This window comes from Prionailurus bengalensis, chromosome A3 (genome assembly GCF_016509475.1).
Source record: "Prionailurus bengalensis isolate Pbe53 chromosome A3, Fcat_Pben_1.1_paternal_pri, whole genome shotgun sequence".
Lineage (NCBI taxonomy): Eukaryota > Metazoa > Chordata > Mammalia > Carnivora > Felidae > Prionailurus > Prionailurus bengalensis.
Genome location: NC_057354.1, coordinates 26,231,661 through 26,258,609, shown reverse-complemented (window position 1 = coordinate 26,258,609; position 26,949 = coordinate 26,231,661). Strand labels below are relative to the sequence as shown.

Here is a 26,949-nt window from a genome sequence, read left to right as displayed (position 1 = left end):
TGTGCCCGGAGCCCGCCCCACGCCTGAGCTCTCCACCACTTGCACTCACTCTCAAGCCATCTGAGAGGAAAGCTTCCTTCTCTTTGTCCTGGCGGGGGAGGGGGCCGCATCGCAGGGAAGACGGTGACTTGACCGAGGCTATGCAGCCAGGCAGTGGTGGACATCAGTCCTGGGTCCAGTGGGCTCCAGAGTCGGGGGTGTTTCTCCCAGGATGGTGCCGCAGAGGTGCAGTGGGTTCTGAAGTGAGCCAGCCGGACTCAGGTCCCGGCCCCTCAACCCGCTCAGAGTCACCGGGGGCTGGTCGCACAACCTCTCTGTGCCTTGCTTTCCTCATCTGTACAATGCTGTCAGAGAGTCCCTGAGTCTGAACCCTGTGGGAGAGCGACTTAACCTGCCTGTGCCCCAGTTCACTCTGACTTAACGTGAAGGGCTCAATACACGCACGGCAAGGCTGGGGATGAGGATGAGAAAAGACAGCCCTGCATCTAGGGCTTTCTAGAAGGTGGTACCAGGGGGCCCGCCGATGGTCCGCTGGTGTGGTCCAAGAGTTGTCGTCCAGACCGCAAGGAACGGGTCTCAGACAGCATCTCTGGGGAAGAAAAGTGAGGGGGAGGGGGGAATCTAAATTGTCATCTATCTGTTGTTTTGGACTTCCAGAATTTTGTATGACATACGTGTGATGTTACTGTTACTGGAGTGGATTACGTAACTATCACACAGAGGTGCTCCCTTGCCGTGACACATGGTCTCATGCTGGCCAGAGACCGCATCCACAGGGTGCCTGGCTTGGCCCACCCCTCCGTAGCCACACCCAGGCCTGGACCCTCTCCGTGTCTCCCAGCAAGACCCCAGCACAACCTCAACACCCAGGAGGTATCCCTTCCAAGCACAGGCCTGTGACATGGGCCGAGTCTCCACCTGTCCACCGGCTCGTCTAGAAGCGAAATGACCACATTGCCCCCACGGGGTAACTAAGTTACAGACTAAAATGAGCTACTAGAGGGGGGCCTGGCTGGCTCAGTTGGTGGAGCGTGCAAATCTTGATCTCTGGGCCGTGAGTTCAAGCCCCATGTTGGGCGTAGAGCTTACTTTAAAAAAAAAAAAAAAAAAGAGGTACGAGAGAGCTAGGTATGGGCTCTTGCCGAGTCTCCTTTCTTCCTGTCCTCTGAAAGGGCAAAATGATGCTGAAGGGAAGCTACTTCCTCCTCTGAACGCATCTCCCCACATAGAGCCTCTCCCACCCAGCGGGTGGACTGCAAACCTCCCAAGGCAGTGGTTGCCTCCGGGCCTTTGCACTTGCCGGTCCGCTTGGGGCAGGCCCTTCCCTCATCTCCCAAGGTTGGCTCCTTCCCATCACTCAGTTTCTCCCAAGTGTCACTTCTTCACAGAGACCCTCCTAGACCCCACCCTGTCTATAACGGCCCCCACACCCTCTTCTATCTTAGCCCTGTTTATTTTCTTCATGGCGCTTCCCCTTACCCGAAATTGTATTTTTTAAATAAACTTTTTTGGGGGAGGGATAATTTTAGATTCACAGAAAAGCTGCAGAGACAGTACAGAGGGTCGCTGTATACATTTCATCCACTTTTCTCCACGTCACCACGTCACTTAACCTGACCATGGTACATCTGTTAAAACCAAGATGTTAACGCCGGCACATTACTATTAACTAAACCGCAGACTTTGTTCAGACACAATTGCACTTTTCCTTTATTTACTTGTTTTCATCCGCCTCCCCCACCGGAAGGAAAACTCTGAAAGGCAGGGAGATTGCCATATTACTCACCACCAAGTCCCTCATACCTGGCAATAAATATCGATCGGTAAAAAGCAGGGGAAATCATGGCAGAAACAGCCAATGATTCCTCCCTCTGCCAGGCGCCGTTCTGAGTGTGTTAAACACCGTGAATCATTTAATCCTCAGGACAGCCCACGAGGTAGACATTATGGGGAAACTGAGGCACGGCACAGTTTGGTGGCTGGCCGCGGCCACGCAGATGGTCAGTACCAGAGAAAGCGCTAGTCCTTCCGTGTCCCTAGTCCATATCAGAGCAGGGGGGCTGGCACCCTTCTGTGGGCAGGACTGAGGCCCCAGAACGGCTGATTTGCCTGAAGCCACAGGAGGGACTGGGGCGCAGGGCTGCTGGAACCTGAGCCTCCAGCCTCCAGCTGGCTGCCCTGAGGCGGTGGCACCCCGGCTCTGCCCGGAAGGGTGTGAGCGCGGCTGCCGGGGCCACCAGCTCCGCCCTGCTTCAGGGCAACAGAGGGCAGCTGGTTCGGCCACACACTGTGGGCTCTCCCCTGTGCCCCCAAGGCCCCAGAGGGGGGCTGAGACGTCTCACCGCCTCCCTTTGCCCATGGCCTCGGCCGGGGCCTCTGGGATCTGAGCACTGCGGAGGCCCGGCTGGAGGAAGGGCCCTCTCCCCCGCAGTGGATGCAGCCTTCTCCGGGGGGCTTGCTGGGCTCTGGGGCAGGGAGGCGAAGGAAGAAATGGTCGTTCCTTTCTGGTTGTGTGGTGCGGGGCGGCGGGGGGGGGGAGCAACAGGGAGGATTATTAAGCTTTTCCCAACACCCTGGGACCAGCTGGAGAGGTGTCCCGGCACCTCCCAAAGGGAAAAGCCGTTCTGGAACAGTTGGACAGGACGGCGGCCGGCCACCCCCATCCAGCCTGGGTTCCGCCCAGCGCCAGCCTGGCGCAGACTCGAAGCCCTAATAATGTTTGCTGGATGCTTTGAATACAAGCGTCAGTGCCCAGAATCTCCTTGAGGTTTCAGCCAGGCGTGCCCGCCCCATCCCCCCTTCTGGGGAGCAGAATAAATACGGTGGGGTGTGTGTGTGTGTGAGAGGGGACACCATGAGGTGGTGGCAGCCTCCGTGAGAGAGGCAGGCTGCTCAACCCAGGGCTGGGGGGTAGGGGTGCCTTGTGCGCGGCTAATTAAACAGTGACTGAGATGAATCGGGGAGAGGCTGCTGCTCGCTAATTAAAGGTGCGGGCGCCTTGCCTGGCAAGGAGGGAAGGCAGCTCTGGGACCATGTCAAGAGGCCAGGCCAGCAAGGACAGCGCTGGCTCCCGGCATCCCTTCCATCCTCGGGCCCTCCCAGCAGGGCCCCACGGCCCCCTCCCCACTTCCCTATCTCTCCTACCCACCTTGCCGGAGCCCGGGGCCTTGGACTTCCCCCTCCCCACCAACCCAAATTGCTTTCCTGATAAGGGCCCGGGCGTTGGGGAGGAGGAGCCTGCTGGTGCCCAGTGTCTGGGCTGGAGGGTGGGCATCATTTTGAGGCTCTGAGATACTTCCTTTCACCCTCTCCCAAGACCCCCGAGTTGGGCAAATGAGCTCGACCAAGACGGGAGGCTGGCTGTTGTGGACGAGACCCCGAGATGACTTTTCGAATCACAGATTCTGAGACCCACAGGGGCTTTGAGGATTACCCAATTTCCCTGCTGTGACAACACCTGCTGTCGCTGGGGTCCTGCTTTGCCCCACAGGCCCTGGTGTGTGTGAGAGAGAGAGAGACAGAGATTGAGAGGAGGGGTTCCTTTCTGGTCTCGGTACACAAGTCTAGAAAAGAGGGTCAGAACCGAGGATCTGTGGTCCTTGGAGGTTCCTATGTAGTGGACAAAAAGACCCCCAAACTGCCCATCCCAGCCCCACATCTGCTCAAGGCAGGAAGTGGCCCAGTGGCTAAGAGCGTGGGCTCCAGAGGCCAGAGGTCCAAGCCCCAGTCCCACCTTTTGCCAACTGTGGGACCTTGGGCGAGGTAGCTAATCGTTCCATGCTTCGGTTTCCTCATCTGCAAAGCTGAGGACGGTAACACGTCCTCCTCACAGGGTCGCTGAAGGGATCAAGAGAGATGACCCAGGTGAGCTACTCAGCACAATGTCTGGTGCACAGAAGGGGCCCAGAAAACGCCAGCCATTATTTGAAAATCCCAGGGAGTCACGTGGCCTGCTGTCCACCTCTCTTCCATGTGACCTCCTAGCTGACACCACAGCTGCAGCAGGGGTGATAAGGGCCTGTGTCCCTGTGTCAGACACAGGGAGAGCAGGTCACCCTTCACACCACGGCTCTCATCTCTGCTCTGACCCCCGTGACCGTCTGAGGGAAGTAGAGGAACAAAGGAAAAACAAAGTGGATGCGCAGAAACCTAAGTGACCTGCCCAAAGTCGTACGGCTCAGAAAGGGGCAGAGGCAGCCCTGGCCCCCGGAATGGGAGACGATGGGGTCAGGGTTCCCATGGTGACACCTGCTGAGCTTCTCTACTGGACGCCAAGTCCTGAGCCAGCCACCCTGAAGTGGACGTAGGGGAACTGGACACTCACTCTGCCTTCAAGAGGACCCGGTATGGAAGGGGGGGAAGACACAACAATAATAGGGGGTCCAGGCAAACGTGGCGGGCATCTGGGCACGTGCTCCCGTGTCCTCCCACGCGAGGGGCTGAGAGCTGCTGCTTTGACTTGGAGCTCGATTTGAAAGCAAAAGTTCTGCTTCTATTTGGAGGGTACAATCAGCATCGGGGGGAGGCTAGAGAGGGCTGCTGGAACCCCTCTGGTGCTCCCAGGAGAATCCTTCGCCACGGGGGTCAGATACTCTGCCCTGGGGAGTGTCGGGTGGTCTCTGATGCCTAAGGTGCCTAGTTCTGAGGTTTGGGGAGTCGGTCTCTTGAGGAATCTGGGAGTCCCAGAGGGTGTGGTTTCAGACGCGACACTGTCCAGGACCCCCGGCAAGAATCCATCCATGTCCTAAAGGGGCTGTAATTGTTCCCTTCCAGGTGGCCAGGAACTCACCAGGAGGGAGGCTTTGTACTGCCACGAAATGCAGTAGGCAAAGGATGCAGTGCCCACAGGGGCCCAGAGACAGTAGAAACCTTTCCCGGCTGAGACACTCAAGGCTGTTGGCCCTGACACCGGATGCCTGGGCCTTAGGCGGCCAAACCAAGGCAGTCAGGGATGAGTGCAAGGTCACTGGCCTTGGGGGTGATGTCTCCATCCTCCCTCCTCAGAGACCAGGGCTCATCCAGAGGAATGAGGCACAGGGCCTGGCAGGTGTAGCCACAAGGAAGCCTGAGCAAGCAAAGCTAGCAGCTCCTTAAAAACACACCCTGCTTCTCAGCCTCCCCAGGGCCCCCTGTGCCCTAGCTGGGCCAAATGCTGGTCTGGGGTGCCCTCTGGTGGCCACTCTGGGCAGTGGCAGAAGCAGCCCAGGTTTAAGGGTGGACGGTCAGACGGGTCAGACGTGGAGACTTCAGAGTTGAACCACTTCTCCCACTGCACAGATAGGAAAACCAAGGTCTGGGGCTGCGAGGGGTGTGGAGGGGGAGTAACTTGCTCAAGGTCATGCAATAAGTCCGTGGCCAGGTCCAGAACAGAAGCCAGGTCTCCTTCTGCACCAGTGGCTGCTCTTGGTGGGTCGCGAGGCATCTCCATCAGGGGAGGGAAGACTGAGTGTCCCAGAGGCTCACTCCCCAGCGACCAAAGACAACTGGAATGGCAGGTAGCTGAGCAACTGTGTGATGATGTATGCAGCACTTCCACTCTCTGGCCTTGGGCTCCTCACCTCTAAAACCTGGAGCTACTGACAAGGAGATTAGGGACTGGGGTCCCTCTCACATGCTGCTAATAGTGAGGCTCTAACCAACCAGCCTTTCAGGAAAGCCTAAAATGAGCCTTCCTACAGAGAGTATTGGGGATCTTACTTAATGGTGAAAGACTGGGTGCTTTCCCCCTGAGACCAGAAACAAGACAATGATGTACACGCCTGCCCTTCCAGTCAACATTTTACTGGAAGTTCCAGCCAGTATACTTAAACAAGGCGGCGAAAGGCATCCAGGTTGCAAGGGAAGATGTAAAACTATCTCTATTTTCAGGTGACATGACCTTGTAAACAGAAAATCCTAAAGAATCCACGCACACAAATTTAGAACTAAGAAATGAGTTCAGCAAGGTTGCAGGATTCAAGATGAATATACCAAGAAAGTCAACTGTATCTCTGTGCACTTGCAATGAACACTTCAAAATGTAATTAAGGAATTAATTCTATTTATACTAGCATAAAAGAATAAAATGCTTACAAATAATTTAACAAAACAAGTATAAAACTTATACTCTAAAAATTACAAAATACTGTTGAAAGAAATTAACGTAGACCTAAATATATGGAAAAACATCCCATGTTCATGGATCTGAAGACCCAATATTGTTAAGATGGCAAGACTCCCAAAATTGATCTTCAGATTCAATACCATCTCCAACAAAATTCCAACTTGCTTCTTTGCAGAAATTATCAAGCTGATCTTAAATTTCTTAGAGAAATTCAAGTGACCCCAAATGGCCAAAACAATATTGAAAAAAGAAGAACATTGTTGAAGAAACCATAGGAAGTTTTCTACAAAGTTACAGTAGTTAAAACAGTGTGGTATTGACATAAGAATAGATATATAGATTAACAGAACGGAATGAGAGTCCAAAAATAAACCCTCACATTTACAGACAATTAATCTTCAACAAGAGGGCTCAGACAGGGGCGCCTGGGTGGCTCAGTCGGTTAAGCTTCTGACTCTTGATTTTGGCTCAGGTCATGATCTAGCAGTCATGGGATCATGGGATTGAGCCCCGCATCAGGCTCCATGCTGAGTGTGGAGCCCTCTTGAGATTCTTTCTGTCCCTCTCTTTCTCTGTCCCCCAACCCCCCCCAAGATAAACACGTAAACTTAAAAAAAAAAAAAAAAGAGTGCCCAGATAGTTCAGTGGGGAAAGGACAGTCTTTTCAACAAATGGTGCCTGGGGCAACTAGACATCCACATTGCCAAAAAAGGAGGCTGGGCACCTTCCTCACACCCTACACAGAAATTAACTCAAAATGGATCTTACACCCAAATATAAGAGTTAAAACTATAAGACTCTTAGAAGAAAGCACAGGCCTGAATCTTCATTACCTAGGATTAGTCGATAATATGACGCAAAAGCATAGCAACAACAACAAAAAGAAAACAGGTAAATTGGACATCATCAAAATAACAAACTTCTGTGCTGCAAAGGACATCGTCAAGAAAATGAAAAGACAGGGCGCCTGGCTGGCTCAGTTGGTAGAACGTGCAAGTATCGATCTCGGGGTTGTGAGCTCCAGGCACGTTGGGTGTACAGATTACTTAAAATAAAATATTTTTTAAAAAAGGAAAAAAAAAGTGAAAAGACATAGAATGGGAGAAAATATCTGCAAACCATATATCTGGATAAGGAATTGTAACCAGAATACATAAAGGACTCTTACAACTCAGTACTAAAAGACAAATAACCCAATTTAAAAATGGGCAAATGATCTGCATAAACATTGATCCAAAGAAGATATACAAATGGTCCATAAGCTCATGAAAAGATGCTGAAAATCACTAGCCATTTGGGAAATGCAAATCAAAACCATGAGATGCTACTTCACACACAGTAGGTTTGCTGTAATCAAAAAAAAAAAAACCAGTGAAAAGTGTTGGCAAGGATGTGGAGAAATCAGAACCCTCACACGCTACTGGTGGGAATGCAAACAGTGCAGCCATCTTGAAAAACAGTCTGGGAGTTCCTCAAAAGCTTAAATAGCATGACCACGTGACCCAGCAGTTCTATACCTGGGAGGTACAGATCTGAGAGAAGTGAAAACATATGTTCATCCCAAATCTTACATGAATGTTCACAGATGTATTATTCATAATAGCTAAGAAAGTAGAAACAACCCAAATGCCCATCAACTGATGAATAGATAAAATGTGGTCTAGCTACACACAGAAATATTATTCAGCAAGAAAAAGGAAAGGAGTACTGATACGTGCTGTGACATGGGTAAACCCTGAAATATATGCTAAGTGAAAGAAGTCAGTCACAAAAGATCGCACATTGTATGGTTTCATTTACATGAAGTGTCCATAATGGGTGAACCTTGCAGACTCTTTTACAGCAGTGATTGCCTAGAGGTAGGGGGAAGGGACTGGGGAGAAATGGGTGTGGAGTTCTTTCTGGGATGATGAAAATGTTCTGAAATTGATGGTGGTGATGATTGCACAACTCTGAACATACCATTGAAAAACTATTGAGTTGTGTGCTTCAAATGGGCGAATGGGATGGCAAGTGAATCATACTGTTAAAAAAAACCCCAAACAAACCTATTCTTTGGACCCATGACTCTACTTCCAGAAATGTCTTTTAAGAATTACTCAAGTGCATAAAAAGATAGGTATAAAGATTTCCATCACAGTATTGTTTGTAACAGCAAGAGTGTAAACCTAAGTGTCCATCAGTGGGGGGGGGGGGGGGGGCGGTCAGTTATGTTCAACCCTGGGATGGAACAATGGAATCATTGAAAAAAATAAAAATAAAAATGAGAGTCACATTTACTAACATGGACAAGGTCTAAGATATACTGTCATGTTTTGTAAAAAAAAAAAAAGTTAAAAAAATACATCTATAGATTAAAAGGGACTTAAAAGAGATTTTTTTTTTTAAGACATAATTATAGTATCTAGGGATTCACACTGAGTGATAACTAGCAAGAAAGTGATGACCTTAAAAGTCAGGATAACAGTGGGGCGCCTGGCTGGCTCAGTCGGTGGACCATGATTCTTGATCTCTGGGTCATGAGTTCAAGGCCCATGTTGGGCATAAAGCTTACTTTAAAAAAAGAAAGAAAAAAAAAAAGGCACCTGTCTGGCTCAGTCAGTAGAGCATGTGACTCCTGATCTCAGGGTCATGAGTTCAAGCCCCATGCTGGGAGGAGAGATTATTTAAAAAAAAAAAAAAAGAAAAGAAAAGAAAAGGAAAGAAAAGAAAAGAAAGAAAAGAAAAAAGAAAAAAAAAGTCAGGCTAACAGTAACTCTTTGTGGTGGGGTAGGGTGAGGGGGCACACTGAAGGCTTCTAGGGTGGCTGGCAGAGTTCTTCACCTGGGCAGTGGTTCCAGAAGTTTGCCTTATAACAATATGCCAATTGAACAATTATTTTGTATGGTCATTCTGTGTCATATTTTGTAACAAAAAAGTTAAAAATCAAGTATTCTCAGGGCACCTGGGTGGCTCAGTCGGTTAAGTGTCTGACTTTGGCTCAGGTCATGATCTCATGGCTCATGGGTTCGAGCTCCGCGTCAGGCTCTGTGCTGACAGCTCGGAGCCTGGAGCCTGCTTTGCATTCTGTGTCTCCCTCTCTCTCTGCTCCTCCCTTGCTCATGCTCTGTCTCTCTCTCAAAAATAAATAAACATTAAAAAAAATCAAGTATTCTCATTTCAATTTTTAAAGCGTATATCATAAGAGTCGATCTTTGTAAAAACAATCTATATCTTTATGTGCATATGCACAAAAGCAGCCAAAAGTTTGGGATTTGGGGTGCTCTTAATTTACGCTTTTCTGATTTTTTTTTTTTTCTGCAATGAACAAGAATTACTTTTACAGCCCGAAAAAAAACAATAAAGCTATTTGCTGTGGCTGGGGCATTCCTTCGGCGCTCTGACATTGTGTGGCCAGAAAAGTAGACGCTGGGGCACTGGGAGACTGCACAGGGGCACTTCAGGAGAAGACCAAAGTTCATTCTCTGCTCAGCACCCCAGGGCTTAGCCGAAACCCCAAGGCCCAGCCTCCACCGCGGCTTCCTGGAGACTCAGCCTGTCGGGTAGCTGGCAGCAGGTGCTGCGTGGCCATCCCGCCCCTGCACTCCAGACACTGGGAGTGCGGCTCTGACCTGGCAAACCCGAGGGAGGTCACTCTGGTCCCACCTGTATGAGCCTCCTATTGTGGGCCAGAGGAAGAAGCCCTGGGCAGGGGGCAGGGCGGGCGGCGGCAGGGTCTCATCCTGGCTGGCTTTGCCCACTAGCGGCACAAAATCCCGTAATAACGAGCTAAATGAGCAATATATATTTGTGCTAGGTGGGTTACATGGTTGGTTTTATGGAACCTTCCCGATGACCTGAAGCCATGGGTAGGATCATCATCTCCATAGTACACCTGGGCAAACGAGGTCTGGGAAGCCTGGGTGCCTGGGGAAGTCACTCTCACTGAGGCTGGACTTAGCCAGACCCTTCGCAGGCACAGCGTCAGAGGCTTCTCCCGGAAATCCAGGAAGGTGGCCGCCCTGGTTTTGCAGATGAGGACACGGAGGCTGAGAGAGGGAAGTCACCTGTCCATGTCCCACGGCGACTATGTGGCAGGGCCAGGCGCAGAGGCAGAGACTCTCAGAAGCTCCGCCAGGCGGCCTCCGGTAGCTGCGAGAGGCCCCGGCACGCTCCCCACCTCCGTGGGCTGGCTCCTAGTAAAGTTACTAGTTACTGTAGCACAACCTCAGGAGCGTGCGGGGCAGAGGCGAAGGTGCATTGTTTCATTTGCTCCTCTCATCAAAACTGCAAATCTTCCATCTGATTGAAGCCTGGAGACAGGAGGTCCAGAGCCATGAGTGACAGGCAGTGAAGGCATGGGGGCCCCCATGGCACGGTCCAGGGCAGCCTGGTGTGGAAGCTCCTGGCAGTGCAGCCAGCTCCCTTCTCCCATCACAGGGGCATCGCATCAGGAGAACAGTTCTCCAGCGGAGCGGCCTGCCTCCCAGCCGAGCCCCCCCCACCCCAGCACCCCCCACCCCCGCTGTAGCGTGAGCCTTCCCAGTAGGGGAAAGGGCACTGAATGGCAGGGCCAAGGCGAATTGCCAAGGACAGCTGCAGGGGTCTCAGGGGATCTGTAACCCTCTGCTGCCTCTCAGGTAGCCCCAGCTCAAGATTATCTCATGCCCCTCCCAGAGTCAATTGTTCAGCCAACTCAAGTCAGAGAGCTCATCATGGACAGAGGGCCAGGCCACTGGCAACAAGAGGGGCTGCTTCTTTGGGTACCTACCACCTTCCAGGCACCAGCTATATGCAATCGGGCACCAAGCCTCATAAAGCCCTTTCAAGACATCATATCTGCCTCATTTTGCAGAAGAGGTGATGGGGGGTCAGAGAGGTAGAGTGACTTGTCCAAAGTCACACAGCCAGGAAGTCTCAGAGTTCCTGGCGGCCAACTTCAACCAAGGAGGGACAGAGGGATGGATCATCCAGGACCCTTCATAGGGAGGCCAGGGACCCACTATGGAGGGGAGGTGGGGAGAAGGAAGGGCCTGCGTCATGAGCTCTGACTCTCTTGGGACATGATTTATTCATCAATCCATTTGTTCTCTGTTTATGCATTCATGGACCTCTCCACATGTCAGTGTCTTTGCTGGGCATTGAGGACTCAGGTAAAGTGGGCTCATCTGTGCTCTCGCAGAGCTCATGGCCTAGCAGAACAGAAAGGGAAACTGAGGCAGGAAGAGGCCACCACTTGCTTGGGTCTGCTAGAATTTACTGAAGGCTTACTATAGGCCAGGCCCCGTGCTGGGAACCGGGGGCACCAAGTAAACGAGAAGCACAAGGCTCTTGCCCTCCTGGAGCATATATTCTAGTAGTATCCAGTTCCAAACCTCCAGAAACCCTGCTTGTGTGACCCCTGAGTCCTGAACACAATGGGAAATTTCTCTAGGGGTTGGGTTCTCCATGAGTCATACGTGGGCCTGGTTCTGGGATGCTGAGCAGGGATCCAGAAAGGGCAGGGAAACCCAATTAATGCCTTAGGAACAAGCGTGTGTCCCTTTGCTCCCCACTGACAGCATACTGGCTCAGAGGCAGTGTTATGGCATTCGGTTCAGCCACTCTGACATCAGGTCCCTTTCACAGCCTAGGAAACGGAGAAACGGGGCAGGGAAGGACTGGCCCAAGATCACACCAGCCTGTGGCACAGGCAAAACGTGAACCAAGGACTGCCAGCCCTCTCCACCAGCTCACATGCCAAGAAGCCACCTGCAAGGATGGGCACATCTACACCCAAGCTGGCTATGCCCATGGTTCTTCACCGCATGAGCTGCAGGCACAGAGGGAAACTCCTTTCCTTTTTTAATTAAAAAATTTTTTTGTTAATGTTTATTTATTTTTGAGAGAGAGATGGAGACATAGAGTCTAAAGCAGGCTCCAGGCTCCGAGCTGTCAGCACAGAGCCTGACGTGGGGCTTGAACTCACGAGCCGTGAGATCATGACCTGAGCTGAAGTCGGACGCTTCACCGACAGAGCCACCCAGGGGTCCCAGGAAACTCCTTTCCTAAACATCCCGATGGTGGTGGTTTTTATTTTTTGTTTTTGTTTTTGTGTTTCTAAATACTCTACCTCTGCTGTCACCTGAGCTGTTCAACCTGAGAGGCCCTTCTCAGTGTGAATGGCAGAGAGCAACCCAGAACTGTTCCATCTCAGCAGCTAAAAAGCTGGATCTAAATTTTTAGGTGGAATTTTATTTTTTTGAAAAAAGTATTTCTTAATGTTTACTCACTTTTGAGAAAGAGAATGTGAATGGGGTAGGGGCATAGAGAGGGGGACAGAAAATCCGAAACAGGCTCGGAGCTTACAGCAGAGAGTCTGATGTGGGGCTCGAACTTATGAACCGTGAGATCATGACCTGAACTAAAGTCAGACTCTTAACTGACTGAGCCAACCAAGCGCCCTTTGGGCAGAATTTTAAAAACTGCCAAGTCTCCTTGGTTTAAAAAGAGAGAGAGAGACAGAGAGAGAGAGAGAGAGAGTCAAAATAGGAGAATGAAAAAAAAAATAGGAGAATGGCTAAATTATTAACACAATAACATATAGCCATTAAATAACTTTAAAGAAAATTTTAACTGTGAGAAAACATTTCACCATATAACGTAAGGCAGGGGGTAAAGCCAGCTACAGAGTATTATTATAATTAAAAAATGCACTTATATGCATATGTATGATCCAAATAGAAAAACAGGACTGGAGAGAAATATAACAAAGTAGTTATGACAGTTATCTCTGGGCAGCGAGATGACAGATGACTTTCATTTTCTCCTTTGCACCTTAATGGAGTTCCCCAATTTTACAATGAGTATGAATTGCTTTTATAATTAGACATAAAGCAGAAAGGCAGAGAAGGGGTTGCCCTTGCCCAGGCCCGTCCCCGCCACCTCCACCCGCCCCCTGCACACAGCTGGGTGGCCTCTGGGTCTGTCCTCACTGACCAGCCCAGCGCCGGCCAGAGCTGAGGGGCCCTGGCCAGGCCACTGGAGGCCGAGGGCAGCCGGCACAGAGGTCGTGGGATTCACCAGCCATCTCTGCCCATGAAGGAACCAGCAAGGGGACACTGCCCTGTCTGGGCCCTCCAGAAGGGTCAATGGCAGGCTGTAAATTTCCTGGCCGGGGACATTGGGATTTGATGCTCTCAGGGGCTGCGAATCAGAACATTCATTATCTGCTGTATGAGAGAAGTCATCTTCTTTGTTCCTTGCATTTCTTTCAGAGCTGCTGAGTACAGCAGGAAGGCTGGAGGACAGCTGGCCTTTGTCACCCTCTCACTGTGGGCTCAGGCAGGCTCTCGGCTTCCCCACATGGGACTGGAGTGCCTGACCCACCTCGTCTCCTTGGGCCCTTGTAACTAAACTGAGAGGTGAAGGCCCAGGGGTGCTGGCCTGCGTTTGCCCTCCCAGGTTACTGTGCTCCAGGAGCGACTCAGCTTTGCCTCTGGCAGGGCTGCCTCCTGTCCCACCCCGATCTCACCCAGGGGGGCTGGATAAGGCAGAGTTTCCAGAGAAGGGCCTCCCTGCTCTCTGGAGCTGCAGACTTGGGCAGGTTCCAAGAATGGTGCCCTCACTTCCTTCCAGCTGAGATCTTAGCCACCCCCTCCCTGTTCTGGAAGCTTCCGCCCTCCTCCTGGGCTATTTTAGCAATCAGGTCACCCGTTGGCTCACTCTGAGCTTGCGGTCAATTAAAACCCACAGGCCCTTTTCACAGAAATGGTGGCATCTCTCCCTCCTCCAGATGCTGCCAAAGTCAGTGTCCTCAGGGTGAAAAGGGCATGAGGGGACAACCCGGTGGTCCTCCTGTAGCAGGGGGCTCTTGCTCAGGAGCTGAGGCCATGCATTATTTCCATGCCCACTGTGGCCGGCATCCTGTGAAGGTGGCTGAGGGCAGGAAGGGCGAGCTGGTCACAAGGATGTTCTGATGGCCTGAACACCTATGTGTCCCCACGCCGCACCCTGCTGGTGACACACAGCCCTCCCTCTGGTCCTCACTGGCTCTAGGCAGGGAGCCAATCCTCACTTAAATGGGAGCTGGGTGACCTCCAAAGGTCACCGTGTGGTAAGCAGCAAGGCTGAGAGGGACCCTGGGGTGTCCCAGCAAAGCCCAAATCCACCTCGGCCGCACTGGCGATTCCCAATGACCTGGCACACATGACCGCTGACCCAGGCTGCCAAACGGGTTCTTGTGATGAAGACCGGGGAGGCTTCGCACCGTCATCCTACTGACACGGCAGGTGCCCCAAACCCCACACAAGCCCGAAGGCCCTCTCTCAAAGTTCATGTGTGTGTTCTGCTCAGAGCCGCTGAGGACCCTGGTCACCTGCTTCAGCTAAACCCTGGCCAGCAGCATGCGGAGCCCTTTGGCTGGAGACCCCGGGTCACTTCCCATCCTTCCTTACGCCAGGTATGTGACTGACCCCAGGCTCTTCCTGGCTGTGGTCCAGAGTCAGGTGGTGGACCAAGGGCAGAGCACCTGCAGTGGGGGACCCCGACTCTGCCTGGGGCAGCAAGACAGAAAGCAGGAGAAAGATTGCATGGGCGCCTGGGTGGCTTAGTTGGGGAAGCATCCGCTCTTGGTCTCGGGTCAGGTCATGATCTCGCAGTTTGTGAGATCGAACCCCACATTGGCTGTGCTGACAGTGCAGAGCTTATCTGGGATTCTCTCTCTCTCTCTCTCACTCTCTCTCTCTCCTCATTCTCTGCCCCTCCCCTGCTCTCTCTCTCTCTCTCTCTCAAAATAAATAAATAAACATTAAAAAAAATAACTTAGGGGCGCCTGGGTAGCTCTGTTGGTTAAGCATCTGATTCTTAGTTTCAGCTCAGGTCACGATCCCACAGTTTTGTGGGTTCGAGCTCCGCATTGTGCTGTCAGCACAGAGCCTGCTTGAGATTCTGTCTCCCTCTCTCTCTGCCGCTCCCCCACTCACACTCTCTCTGTCTCTCTCAAAATAAATACACGTAAGGAAAAAACCTCAATAAAATAAATAAATATATGAGCATTTCAAAAATAAAATAAAATAAGAAAATCAAGATTTATTTTTAAAAAGGAGAAAGATTTCAACTGCAGACGGCACTGAAAGTAGCAGACAGACATAGGCCCTGCCTGCCTGAGGGAAGACCTCGGGCAGACCAGGAACTGACAAAGGCCAGCGTGTGGCTGCAACAGCACTGTCCGATGGGACCAGAACACAAGCCATGCTTGGAATTGACAATTTCTAGTAGCCACAATAAAAAAAAGAGAGTCTTAGTCAGTTGAGCGTCCCACTCTTAATTTCAGCTCAGGTCACGATCCCAGGGTCATGGGATCAAGCCCCACATTAGGCTCTGCGCTGAGTGTGGAACCTGCTTAAGATTCTCTCTCTCTGTCCCTCTCCCCCGCTCCCCTGCTCACGTGCTCATTCTCTCTTTAAAAAAGAAAAAAAGGTAGGGGTGCCTGGGTGGCTCAGTCAGTGAAGCGTCTGACTTTGGCTCAGGTCATGATCTCACAGTTCATGAATTTGAGCCCTGTGTTGGGTTCTGTGCTGACAGCTCGGAGCCTGGAGCCTGCTTTGCATTCTGTGTCTCCCTCTCTCTCTGCCCCTCTCCTGCTCACGCTCTGTCTCTCATAAATGAATAAGCATTAAAAAAATTTTGTTAGGGGCACCTGGGTGGCTCAGTCGGTTAAGCGGCCGACTTCGGCTCAGGTCATGATCTCGCGGTCCGTGAGTTCGAGCCCCACGTCGGGCTCTGGGCTGACAGCTCAGAGCCTGGAGCCGGTTTCAGATTCTGTGTCTCCCTCTCTCTCTGCCCCTCCCCCGTTCATGCTCTGTCTCTCCCTGTCTCAAAAATAAATAAAACGTTAAAAAAAAATTAAAAAAAAATTTTGTTAAAGGTAGAAAGAAATGAAATTAATTTTAATAATGTATTTTGTTTAACCCAATATATAAAAATATCATTTCAACATATAATAAATATCAGGGCGCCTGGGTGACTCAGTCTAAGCGTCTGATTCTTGGTTTCAGCTCAGGTCATGATCTCACAGTTCATTCGCGAGTTCAAGCCCTGTGTTGTGCTCTGCACTGACAGCATGGGGCCTGCTTGGGATTCTCTGTCTCCCTCTCTCTGCCCCTCCCTCTCTTCTCTCTCTCTGTCTCTCTCTCTCTCAAAAATAAATAAATTTTTTTTAAATTAAAAAAATAGACATATAGTCAATATAAAATTACTAATAAAGTATTTTACACCCTCTTTTGGACTATAGCTTAGACAGCCAGTGTGTATTTTATATGGACAAGCACATCTCAATTTGGACTGGCCACATTTCAAATGCTCAGCAGCCCCATATGGCTAGTGGCCACTGGCTGGCACAGCACAGCAGGGCTATAGGGTGCTGAGCAAAGGGGAGGTGCGAGATGAAGTCAGAGAGGCGGGCAGGGGTCATGCTGGGTTTTATTCCAAGAGCTCTGAGAAGCCACGGGAAGGCTTTAAGCAGGGGTGTGATGTGATCCATTGTTGTCTTTTAGAGGCTGACTCTGGCCACTTGCAATGCTGCAGAGCAGATGAGATTGGCTGTCCAGAGACATGCCCAGGTCAGGGCCAAAGGTGGCCTGTACCTTGGTGAAGGCAGCCACGGTGAGCTTCAGGGAACACAGGAGAGGCCATGGAGAGGCGGCGAGACAGGGGGAGAGGCCTTGCCATCTGCTTTTTTCCTCCCTCTCTGCCAAAATTCTTCCCAAGTAACCCTGTCTCAACAGTTGCCTCCCTTCCAGGAAGAGATCTGCATGGTAGCTATTTAACAAAGCCTAAAGGAACTCGACCAAAAACATGTTGCCAAGGGCCCAGAACTGAAACAGCTGCCACTTTCTGCATCCCAAAGAATCACTCAAGAAAAGATAAATCTTCTAGATGCTCGTATCATATAATAATTAAGTGGTCTCTGGGACTGACCTGCTTGGGTTTGAACCCCTGCTGCCCTCTAATTAGCTGTGTGACCTTGGAAAGATACTTGACCCCTCTGGGCTTCTGTTTCCTCACCGTATAGTGGATGTGTGAATGATCTTGATCTCTGGGGGGTGGCCAGGAGGAGTTTATACCCTATATAAGTGCTTAGGGCAGTGCCTGACACATAGGAGGCACTCATTACACGTTAGCCTGTTACTATGCTTGTTGTCGGTGTTAACAGACCAGACAACTAAGACACAGGGACAGGCAGGGACCTGTTTAATGTCACACAGCAAACCTAAGGCAGAGCAGGAAGCAGAATCTAAATGTTCTCATTTCTGGCTCTAATGGCTGCCTCACAATTGAAGTTGCTGGCTGTCCCTTCATTCGGACATTTACCCTGTTCTCCGCATGTGCCAGATGTCGTGCTGGCAGCCTGGGGGAGACGCCGAGATGGTACAAGCCTCATCTCTACAAAATCAAGGCTTTCCCATTGAGAAAGAGAAACCTCTTTCTCAACCACTCTGGGCCACAGGGGAAGAAAATTTTATTCAATGCAGACAGAGCTACAGGCCGATTCGAGTGCAGTCAAAACAGTACTGGCCTGAGAACTGGGAGAGCCCAGGCTGAGCCACCCCTGGCTGACCCGCTCTGTGACGGGGGCAAAGGGTTTCACCTCTCTGATCTCAGCATCCCTGGCTGCATGGAAGAGAACAAATGTTAACTGAGCCCCTACTCTGTGAAGTCCCGACTCCAAAGTGCTCACATTCTGGGGAAAAGGAACTAACTGCCAGTCAGACTGGGATGTGGCCTCTAAGGACATAAGTCCTACAGCTCAGATTTTTTCTGGAACATTCCTGACTGACCCATTCATCTCCTAAGAGCTATGTGCATACCAGACCACACATTCCAACTTTTAAAATATAATTGGACACTACAACAAAATTATGAGACTCTGGTTCACAAGATTTCACAGACCAATAACATTTCTAAAGAAACATTGGGGAACCTGCAAAGGACTGAACATTTGTGATTCTGCCAAGGAAGGCCCTTAAAACCAAATAACAAATGGTAGTGGGAAAGCCAGATACCCACGCAAAAGAGTGTAAGTGGGCCCTGATGTTACCACACACAATAATCAACTCAACATGGATTGAAGACTTAAATGTAGCACCTGAAACTATAAAACTCCTAGAAGAACACATAAGAGAACAGCTTCATAGCATTGGTGTTGACAGTGATTTCTCGGGTATGATGCCAAAAGTACAGACAACAAGAGAAAAACTGGACAAGTGGGATGCCATCAAACTGAAAACCTTCTGCAGGGCAAAGGAAACAGTAAACTGAGGGCACCTGGCTGGCTCAGTCAGTAGAGAGCATGAGTTTAAGACCCACGCCAGGCATAAAGCTTACTTCAAAAAAATTTTTTTAAAAGGGGAGCCTGGGTAGCTCAGTCAGTTAAGTGTCAGACTCTTGGTTTCGGCTCAGGTCATGATCTCACAGCTCGTGAGATTGAGCCCCACATCAGGCTCTGCGCTGACAGCACAGAGCCTGGTTGGGATTCTCTCTCCGTCTTTCTCTGCCCTTCCCCAACGTGCGCACACATGTGCACTCTCTCTCTCTCTCTCTCAAAGTAAATTAAAAAAAAAAAAACAGAAAAAAATTGTTTAAAAAGAAACAATTAACAAAACAAAGAGACAATCTACAGAATGGGAGAAAATATGTGCAAACCATGTATCTGGTAAGGGGTAATATCCGAACCATATAAGGAACTCCTAACAACTCAATAGCAAAACAAACAAAAAACCTGATTTAAAAATGGGCAAAGGACCTGAATAGACATTTCTCCAAAGAAGACATACAAATAGTACATGAAAAGGTGTTCAACATCTCTAATCATTAAGAAAATGGATATCAAACCACAACGAGGTATCACCCCACGTATGTTCTACAGCTGTTATCAAAAAGACAAGAGACAAACGTTGGAGTCTGTGGAGAAAAGAGAACCCTTGTGCACTGTTGGTGGGAATGTAAAATGCTGCAGGTGCTAGGAAAAACAGTATGGGGGTCCTTCAAAAAAATTAAAAATAGAACTACCATATGATCCAGCAATCCCACCTTTGGTATTTATCCAAAAGAACTGTAATCAGGATCTCAAAAGATATTTTCCCTCCCACAGTCACTGCAGCATCAGTGACAAAAGCCAAGAGGTGGAAACAACCCGCATGTCCACCGATGGAAGAATGGATAATTAAAATGTGGTCTATCCATATTATGGAATATAATTCAGCCATAAAAAAGAAGGAAATCCTGTCACATGCTACAACGCAGATGCATCTTGAGGACATCACGCTAAGTGAAATAAGCCACTCCCAGAAGGACAGATCCTGCAAGATCCCACTTATAGGAGGGATCTGACGTGGTCAAATTCAAACTCACAGAAACAGGAAGTTAGAGTGGTGGTTCCCAGGGACTGGGGAAAGGAGGAAGCGGGAGCTGCTGGCCAGCGGGTACAGAGTCTCTGTCACACGAGATGAATACATACCAGGGACGTGCCATCCAACATCGTGCATTTAGTTAGCAATACAGTACCACACAGTTAAAAATTTGTCAAGAGGGGCAGGTGTCATGTTATATGCTTTTTACTACAATAGAAAAAAAAGAGGGGGCACCGGGCTGGCTCAGGTGGTGGAGCGTCTGATTCTTGGTCTCAGGGTCGGTCATGGGTTCAAGCCCCACACTGGGCGTGGAGCTTACTTTAAAGAAATTTTTTTTCAGAGCAATGAAACAAATAAACAACAAAGTACCTCCTGGGTAGGACATTAAAACACAAAAGAACAGGAAGGTCATCATCTCAGGATAAAGAATAACCCTTCAAATTAAATAGCTTTTGGGGCGCCCAGCTGGCTCAGTCAGAAGAGCACGTGACTCTTGATCTTGGGGTTGTGAGTTCAAGCCCCATGTTGGGTATAGAGATTACTTAAATAAATAAAACTTAAAGTTTTTTTTTCCAAATTAAATAGCTTTTAAATAACCATCATGTGCGGGTGTCTCGATCTCCTGTTCTCTTTCTCTTCATAGCCCCCTCCCCCACCCTGCCCAGACAATTCCTCATCACACTAGGGCTTGTATTTGGAAATCCCAGGGGAAGGAAGCCATGGTCTCTTCCTCCACTGACCACCACTCCTCCCTCCCCTTCTTCCCCCAAGCCTATAGCTCTCTGCACACGCATTTGCAGAAAACTGCTTCTCTTGCTCACTCAGGCCTGGCTCTGCTGTCTGCCCACCGGGCTGGGGGCTCCAGAGGGCAGGGAGCGTCCCACCCTCTGTCCCCTCCTCTACCCAGAGCCGGCCACCAGGTGGAGTCCGGTAAGTACTGTGGCTGGGGAATGGATTCTGACTGAGACACATGGGAGGCACAGCTGGCGTCAGGCCTGGGAGACCATGGAGGACCTGAGGAAGGGAAGAGTGGAAACCAGCAGCGACGAGGGAGCTGAAAGGGAGTGTCGGCGAAAGAAGCCAGCCAGCCCCAAGATGCCTCCCCTCACGGCCTGGGAGGAAGGTGGGGAAGGGAAGTGGGAAGGGGGTGGGGAGAAGCCCTGGAAAATGCCTTCCTGACTAGACCCAGGACAAAGGGCAGGAAGAGGCTGGAGTGGGCCCTCAGAACCACAGACAAACTGGGAGGGGGGAGGCCCTCAGTCCTTCCTGGGACAGTCGGGCTGCCCCTCCTGCTCCCCTCAACGCTGGCCCGAGATGCCTCAGCCCCACCAGCAACCACAGGGACAGCAAAGGGCGGAAGTGGCCGGGACTTCAGACCTGGCTGCCGGAGATGGGCTCAACGGCCACGCGCCCCCACAGCGGGGGAGCCCCGGCCACAACAGGTCCTGTGGGCCCAGAGGCCCAGGTGGGGCTCCAGGGGACACGTGAGGGCCAGGGAGACTCAGGCAGCAACTTCAAAAGCACACAGAGATCTTTCTGCTCGCTCTTTCCCTCTGTCACCCACCCTGGCTTCAAACCCTTCAGGGTCACCTCGTGCTTTTAAGATAAAGACAGGGGCTGAGCTGGGGCCAGCTGCAGGCTCCCCTCCTCACCCTGTGCTCCTCTGGGCCTCTTGCCCAGGCCGCTTGGCTCTGTTTGCAGTCGTGTGTTTCTTGGTGAGATTCTTCAAGTTCGCAGGGATGCATCTGCTTTTGCTCATTGTGGCATCCCCAACAGGAAGCAGGGAGCCTGGTCACCTTAGCCACTTAAAGCTGTTTGTTGATGGAATGGAGATGCGGGAGAGGGAAGGAGTGGGCGCAGCAAAGCGTTTGGAGATCAGACAGGTCTGAGAAGCAAAGCCAGCTGAGACCCACTAGCTGTGTGACCTTGGGCCGGTCGCTGTCCGGGAAGACTTTGCCAGCAGCTGTTCTCTCAGCCTTTGCCTGCTAGCTGAGCACGAGTCTAACATACACCCGCTTCTCGAAGGCAGGGTAGGAGCCGTGCTGCCCAAAAAAGACTGGTTCCTTTCCTTTTTTTTTTTCTAAGTCTAGACCCATCATTTTATGGACAGGACACTTCGGGGAAGTGATCTACCCTGTCTCATCTTATTTATGTTTAAATGGACCAAAAAAGGTGGGGGGGGGGGGCGCCTGGGTGGCTCAGTCAGTTAAGCAGCCCACTTTGGCTCAGGTCATGATCTCACAGCTCGTGGGTTAGAGCCCGGCGTCGGGCTCTGTGCTGACACCTCAAAGCCTGGAGGCTGCTTCAGATTCTGTGCCTCTCTCTCTCTCTGCCCCTCTTCCACTCATGCTCTGTCTCTGTCTCTGTCTCTCTCTCAAAAATAAAAATAAGTAAACATTAAATGGACCAAAAAGGGAGTGCAAACTGGTGCAAACTTTTTTGGAAAAAGACTTAGACATAACTTGCCTACATGTGAAATGCTCATGGGGTGCCTGGGTGGCTCAGTCAGTTAAGCGTCTGACTTCAACTCAGGTCATGATCTTGTGGTTTGTGAATTTGAGCCCCATATCGGGCTCTCTGTCCTTAGCACACAGCCTGCTTCAGATCTTCTGTCTCCCTCTCTCTCTGCCCCTACCCCACTGGTTCTCTCTCTCTCTCTCTCTCTCAAAAATAAATAAATAAACTTAAAAAAAAAAATAATTGGGGCGATTGGGTGGCTCAGTCAGTTGAGCGTCCAACTTCGGTTCAGGTCATGATCTCACAGCTCGTGAGTTCAAGCCCCGCGTCGGGCTCTGTGCTGACAGCTCGGAGCCTGGAGCCCGCTTCGGATGCTGTGTCTCCCTCTCTCTCTGTGTCCTTTCCCTGCTTGCACTCTGTCTCTCTCTCTCAAAAATAGATAAACATTGGGGCGCCTGGGTGGCTCAGTCAGTTAAGCGTCCGACTTCAGCTCAGGTCACCATCTCACGGGTCCGTGAGTTCGAGCCCCACGTCGGGCTCTGTGCTGACAGCTCAGAGCCTGGAGCCTGTTTCGGATTCTGTGTCTCCCTCTCTCTCTGACCCTCCCCTGTTCATGCTCTGTCTCTCTCTGTCTCAAAAATAAATAAACGTTAAAAAAAAAATCAAAAATAGATAAACATTAAAAAAAACTTTAAAAAAATAAAGTAAAATAAGTAGTAAAAAATAAAATGCTGGTGTCCACCAACCCTGCCCTTGTGCTTTCAGGAATTTATCCTATAGAAAATATGTTGTATTTAGATTTATTTGTTTGGTACTCAGGAAAAAAGTACCGTACCTTGTTTGAATGAGGGAGAAAAAGCAAGCCAGAAAACATTGAGCATTTTTAGAACCAACCACCAGGAGGCACCTCTGGGTCAGGGGCTCAGTCAGGTTAGCCCACAGCGTCTGGATTTAAATGACAAAAACAAATGACAAGGGGTGCCAGGGTGGCTCAGTTGGTTAAGCATCAGACTTCTGCTCAGGTTATGGTCCCACGGTTTGTGAGTTCAAGCCCCATGTCAGAATCTCTGCTGGAGCCCTCTTCAGATCCTGTCCCCCCCCCCCTCCACCTCTGCCTCTACCCCCCTCCTTCTCTTGCTCTCAAAAATAAACATATATATATATACAACAAATGAGGGGCGCCTGGGTGGCTCGGTCGGTTAAGCGTCCGACTTCGGCTCAGGTCATGATCTCATGGTCCGTGAGTTCAAGCCCCGCATCGGGCTCTGTGCTGACAGCTCAGAGCCTGGAGCCTGTTTCAGATTCTGTGTCTTCCTCTCTCTCTGCCCCTCCCCCGTTCATGCTCTGTCTCTCTGTCTCAAAAATAAATAAACGTTAAAAAAAAAAATTAAAAAAAAAAAATAAAAACAACAAATGACAATACCCAGACCTTCTTCACAAACAGGCCAGTCTTTTTGCTTCATCCCGCCCAAGAAGCTTTAGTTGTTGACAATATCTACATGTTTGGCTTCCTCTCTGTCCTTCCTCACAAACAGTGCCCCTTAACCAAAAACAAACACACAGAAAACAATTCTAACTCTTCTATCCTCACATTGTTCTGCTGGGATTATTTCTGTCCAGTTCTCCATCTCTCAAAACTCCACAGTCAGGGGATGCCTGGCTGGCTTAGCTCGTAGAGCACGCGACTCTCGATCTCAGGGTCGTGAGCTCAAGCCCCATGTTGGGTATGCAGCCTACTTAAACAAAACAAAACAAAACGAAACAAAAAGCCAGTTTCCCACAGGATACTCCTTCTGGATTTCTAGGTACCCCTGGGTTTTCCTCCCACCCTCTCCTTCTCCCCCCGCCCCCTGCTGCTTCTCCAACCCCCCCCCCCCCCCCCCCCCGCTCCTCCCCTTCCAGTCTGGGCCAGACACTGTGACAGGAGGACATTCACTACATTCACTTTGCCAGCGCTCTGGGCATCAAGCACTGCTCTCAAGGGCACTGGGACGCTTGGGTTCTGGGAGTGCCTCTCTTTGGGCCCCGGCCTCCAGTCTTTTTTTTTTTTTTTTTTTTTTTTTTTAATGTGACCTCGGACAAGTTGCTTAACATCTCTGTGCTTCAGTTGCTCCCTCTTTTATTTCAACGTTTATTTATTTTGGGGACAGAGAGAGACAGAGCATGAACGGGCGAGGGGCAGAGAGAGAGGGAGACACAGAATCGGAAACAGGCTCCAGGCTCCGAGCCATCAGCCCAGAGCCCGACGCGGGGCTCGAACTCACGGACCGCGAGATCGTGACCTGGCTGAAGTCGGATGCTTAACCGACTGCGCCACCCAGGCGCCCCTCCGGCCTCCAGTCTTGAGGACCCCATGCCCTTCTTAGCTCAGGCATGTCATACTCTTGCCTACCCCTGTACAGCAGCTTTTCATTATGCTAATCTTTTAAGGAGGAAAAAAGAATAACACAGAATTTTTCTTGTTCCTGACCTCTAGGTTATTTATAATGACAGTTCATGAGGAGCTGGGCTTCGAGCTGAAAACACTCCATTTTGGAAGGGGTGAGGCCTGGAAGGGAGGCAGAGAGGAAAGCAATGGTGACAGCCTCTATTCTGGTCTCTTGCTTCCCTCTTCTCCCACCCCTCCTGGGAGAGTGACAGGAAGGCCTTTTGACAAAAACAAAACAAAACAAAACAAAACAAAACAAAACAAAACAAAACAAAACAAAACAAAAAAAACCTTCCAGTCTTTCTACTCTCCAGGAGCAGTACTGGTGTGGTGAGCAAGGCCCCACAGGGTCTGGCAAACCTGCTCATTCGTTCATTTGTTCGTTCGTTCATTCATTCGTTTATTCATTCATTCGTTCATTCACTCACCCATTTGTTCATTCATTCACTCATCAAATATGTATTCAGCACCAAGCCCTGGGCTGGGGAGAGAGAGTAAAAGGTGCAACATAAACATATTGTCGCACCTAATGTCAAGTGTCACAAAGAGCCATAGAAGGGGTGCCTGGGTGGCCAGTCGGTTAAGCATCCGACTTCGGCTCAGGTCATGATCTCGCGGTTCGTGAGTTCGAGCCTCGCGTCGGGCTCTGGGCTGACAGCTCAGAGCCTGGAGCCTGTTTCAGATTCCGTGTCTCCCTCTCTCTGACCCTCCCCTGTTCATGCTCTTTCTCTGTCTCAAAAATAAATAAACATTAAAAAAATTAAAAAAACAAAACAAAGAGCCATAGGGAATGCCGAGGTGTGCAGGCCTCCTGGGGGAGAGGACACTGAGCTGAGACCTGCCTAACGAGGAGGGGTTAGCCTGCGAGGCCACAGGACACCAGAGCAGCAGAGAGGGTGACGGAGAGGCAGGGGCTGGACCACGCAGGACTGCCTAACAGGTGGGGGAGCCAAGGCACAGCGCCAGGTGACTTACACATGGACCCGAAGCTTGTTAGGCACCCCTTCCTGACTGCCCCCACCCAAGGCACCCAACCCTTTGTCCAAATGGTTCTGAATCACCTGCCGTGGGTCACGTGTCCACCCTGGGGCTTCCAGGACAGAGGGTGCATCACATCCATCTTGGAGGCCCAGTGGTGTGTAGGAGGTGCCCAATAAGCATTTATTGAATTGGCTCTTGGTGTCTCCAGGATGCTCCGAGAGCATGTGGGCTGAGCCGGCACCGCCCTCAGTGTCACTCAACAGGCAGAGACGATGGGGTGGCAGCCGCACGGCGCTCCCACTGCTTCCTGGCCTCCTTGCTACTTGCTGATTAGCGCCATCACAGAAGTGTGGGGTCTTGGTGGTGCTAGGGCATCAGGGGCCCCTAGAGAGCCTGAGCCCAGCTCCTCACATTGGTTTCACTTCCAGTTTGTAGCCCTCTCAGTCCAGTACGAGCTCAAGCCTCAGTGGTAGAAGTTGCAGAGCTGGTTTCAGGGTGTCTTTGGCAATTTCAAGGATATTACTTACATGCGCTCCTATCTACCTTGACAGTAGTACATGCTTTGGGAAGAAAGCCCCGCCCATAAACATGTATCCAGCAAACACATATCAAGCACCTCCTCGGTTTGGGGCCTTCTAGGATGCTGGGGGTGGTACGATGGGCAGTGGCTCTGGGCACCCCCACGGGCCCGTTTATCAGCTCTCGCAGAGGGACAGAACCACCAGTTCAGGATGTGGCAGGTGCGAATGGAAGAGGAAGTGCATGATCTGCAGCCTGGCTCCTTCTCAAGGCAGTCTGGGCAATCGTCTGCTTCTCCCGGTGCCAGGGGTTCTGCCGGGAACACATCAGCCCCACGCTCCCAGCAGGAACTCGGCAAAGTAAGGGGCGGGGGGGGGGGGGGGGGGAGGGGGAAGCACACAGTAGTACCCTGAGGCTCAGAAGCAGGAAGGGCCCTGCCTCCCCTCCTCTCCCTGCAAAGACCGTTAAAGCATCCATCCAGCAATAATGGGTGTCGGCTGTAGGGCGCACAGCCCTAGAATCACAGGAGCTCACCATCTAGCTGGGAGACAGATGGGTAAAGAGGCAAGTACAGTGCAGGTGCTCAGATGGAAGTCCCATCACAGTGCTGTCGGGGGGCAAAGGAGACGGCTGCCTCCATCCGGGGACAGTGTCCAGCATAATGCAAGGGGGTGGGCTGTGTGAGGTGTTATGCCAACAGTAACAGCCACCCTCAGCAGTGATGGCTGTCACGGACTGACTCACCCTGGATGCCAAGAATACACACTTGGCTTCATGTACTCCAACAATTGCTTCCATTTTATTTATCTTTTTCATTTTATTTTTTTAAAGTAAGCTCTCCGCCTAGTGTAGGGCTCGAACTCAGACCCTGAGTTCAAGAGTCTCATTCGGGGCGCCTGGGTGGCTCAGTCGGTTAAGCATCCGATTCTTGATCTCCACTTAGGTCGTGATCTCAGAGTTTGTGAGATCGAGCCCCACGTCGTGCTCTGCGCTGCCCCTGTGGAGCCTGCTTGGGCTTCTGTGTCTCTCCCTCCCTCTCTGCCTCACCCCTGTTCACATTCTCTCTCGCGCGCGCTCTCTCTGTGTCTCAA

At 50.7% G+C, this 26,949-nt stretch overlaps 1 protein-coding gene across 1 annotated transcript; it reads right to left on the bottom strand.

Moving 5' to 3' along the window:
- Positions 1-1,427: 1,427 nt before the first annotated feature.
- On the bottom strand, positions 1,428-3,270 carry LOC122467047 (uncharacterized protein C20orf203; the record flags this gene model as incomplete). The annotated part of the gene is given in 4 exon segments (XM_043553306.1): positions 1,428-3,040; positions 3,042-3,152; positions 3,154-3,200; positions 3,202-3,270. Coding segments are annotated over 4 exon segments (336 nt in total), but the record flags the coding sequence as incomplete, so codon positions are not given.
- Positions 3,271-26,949: the final 23,679 nt, after the last annotated feature.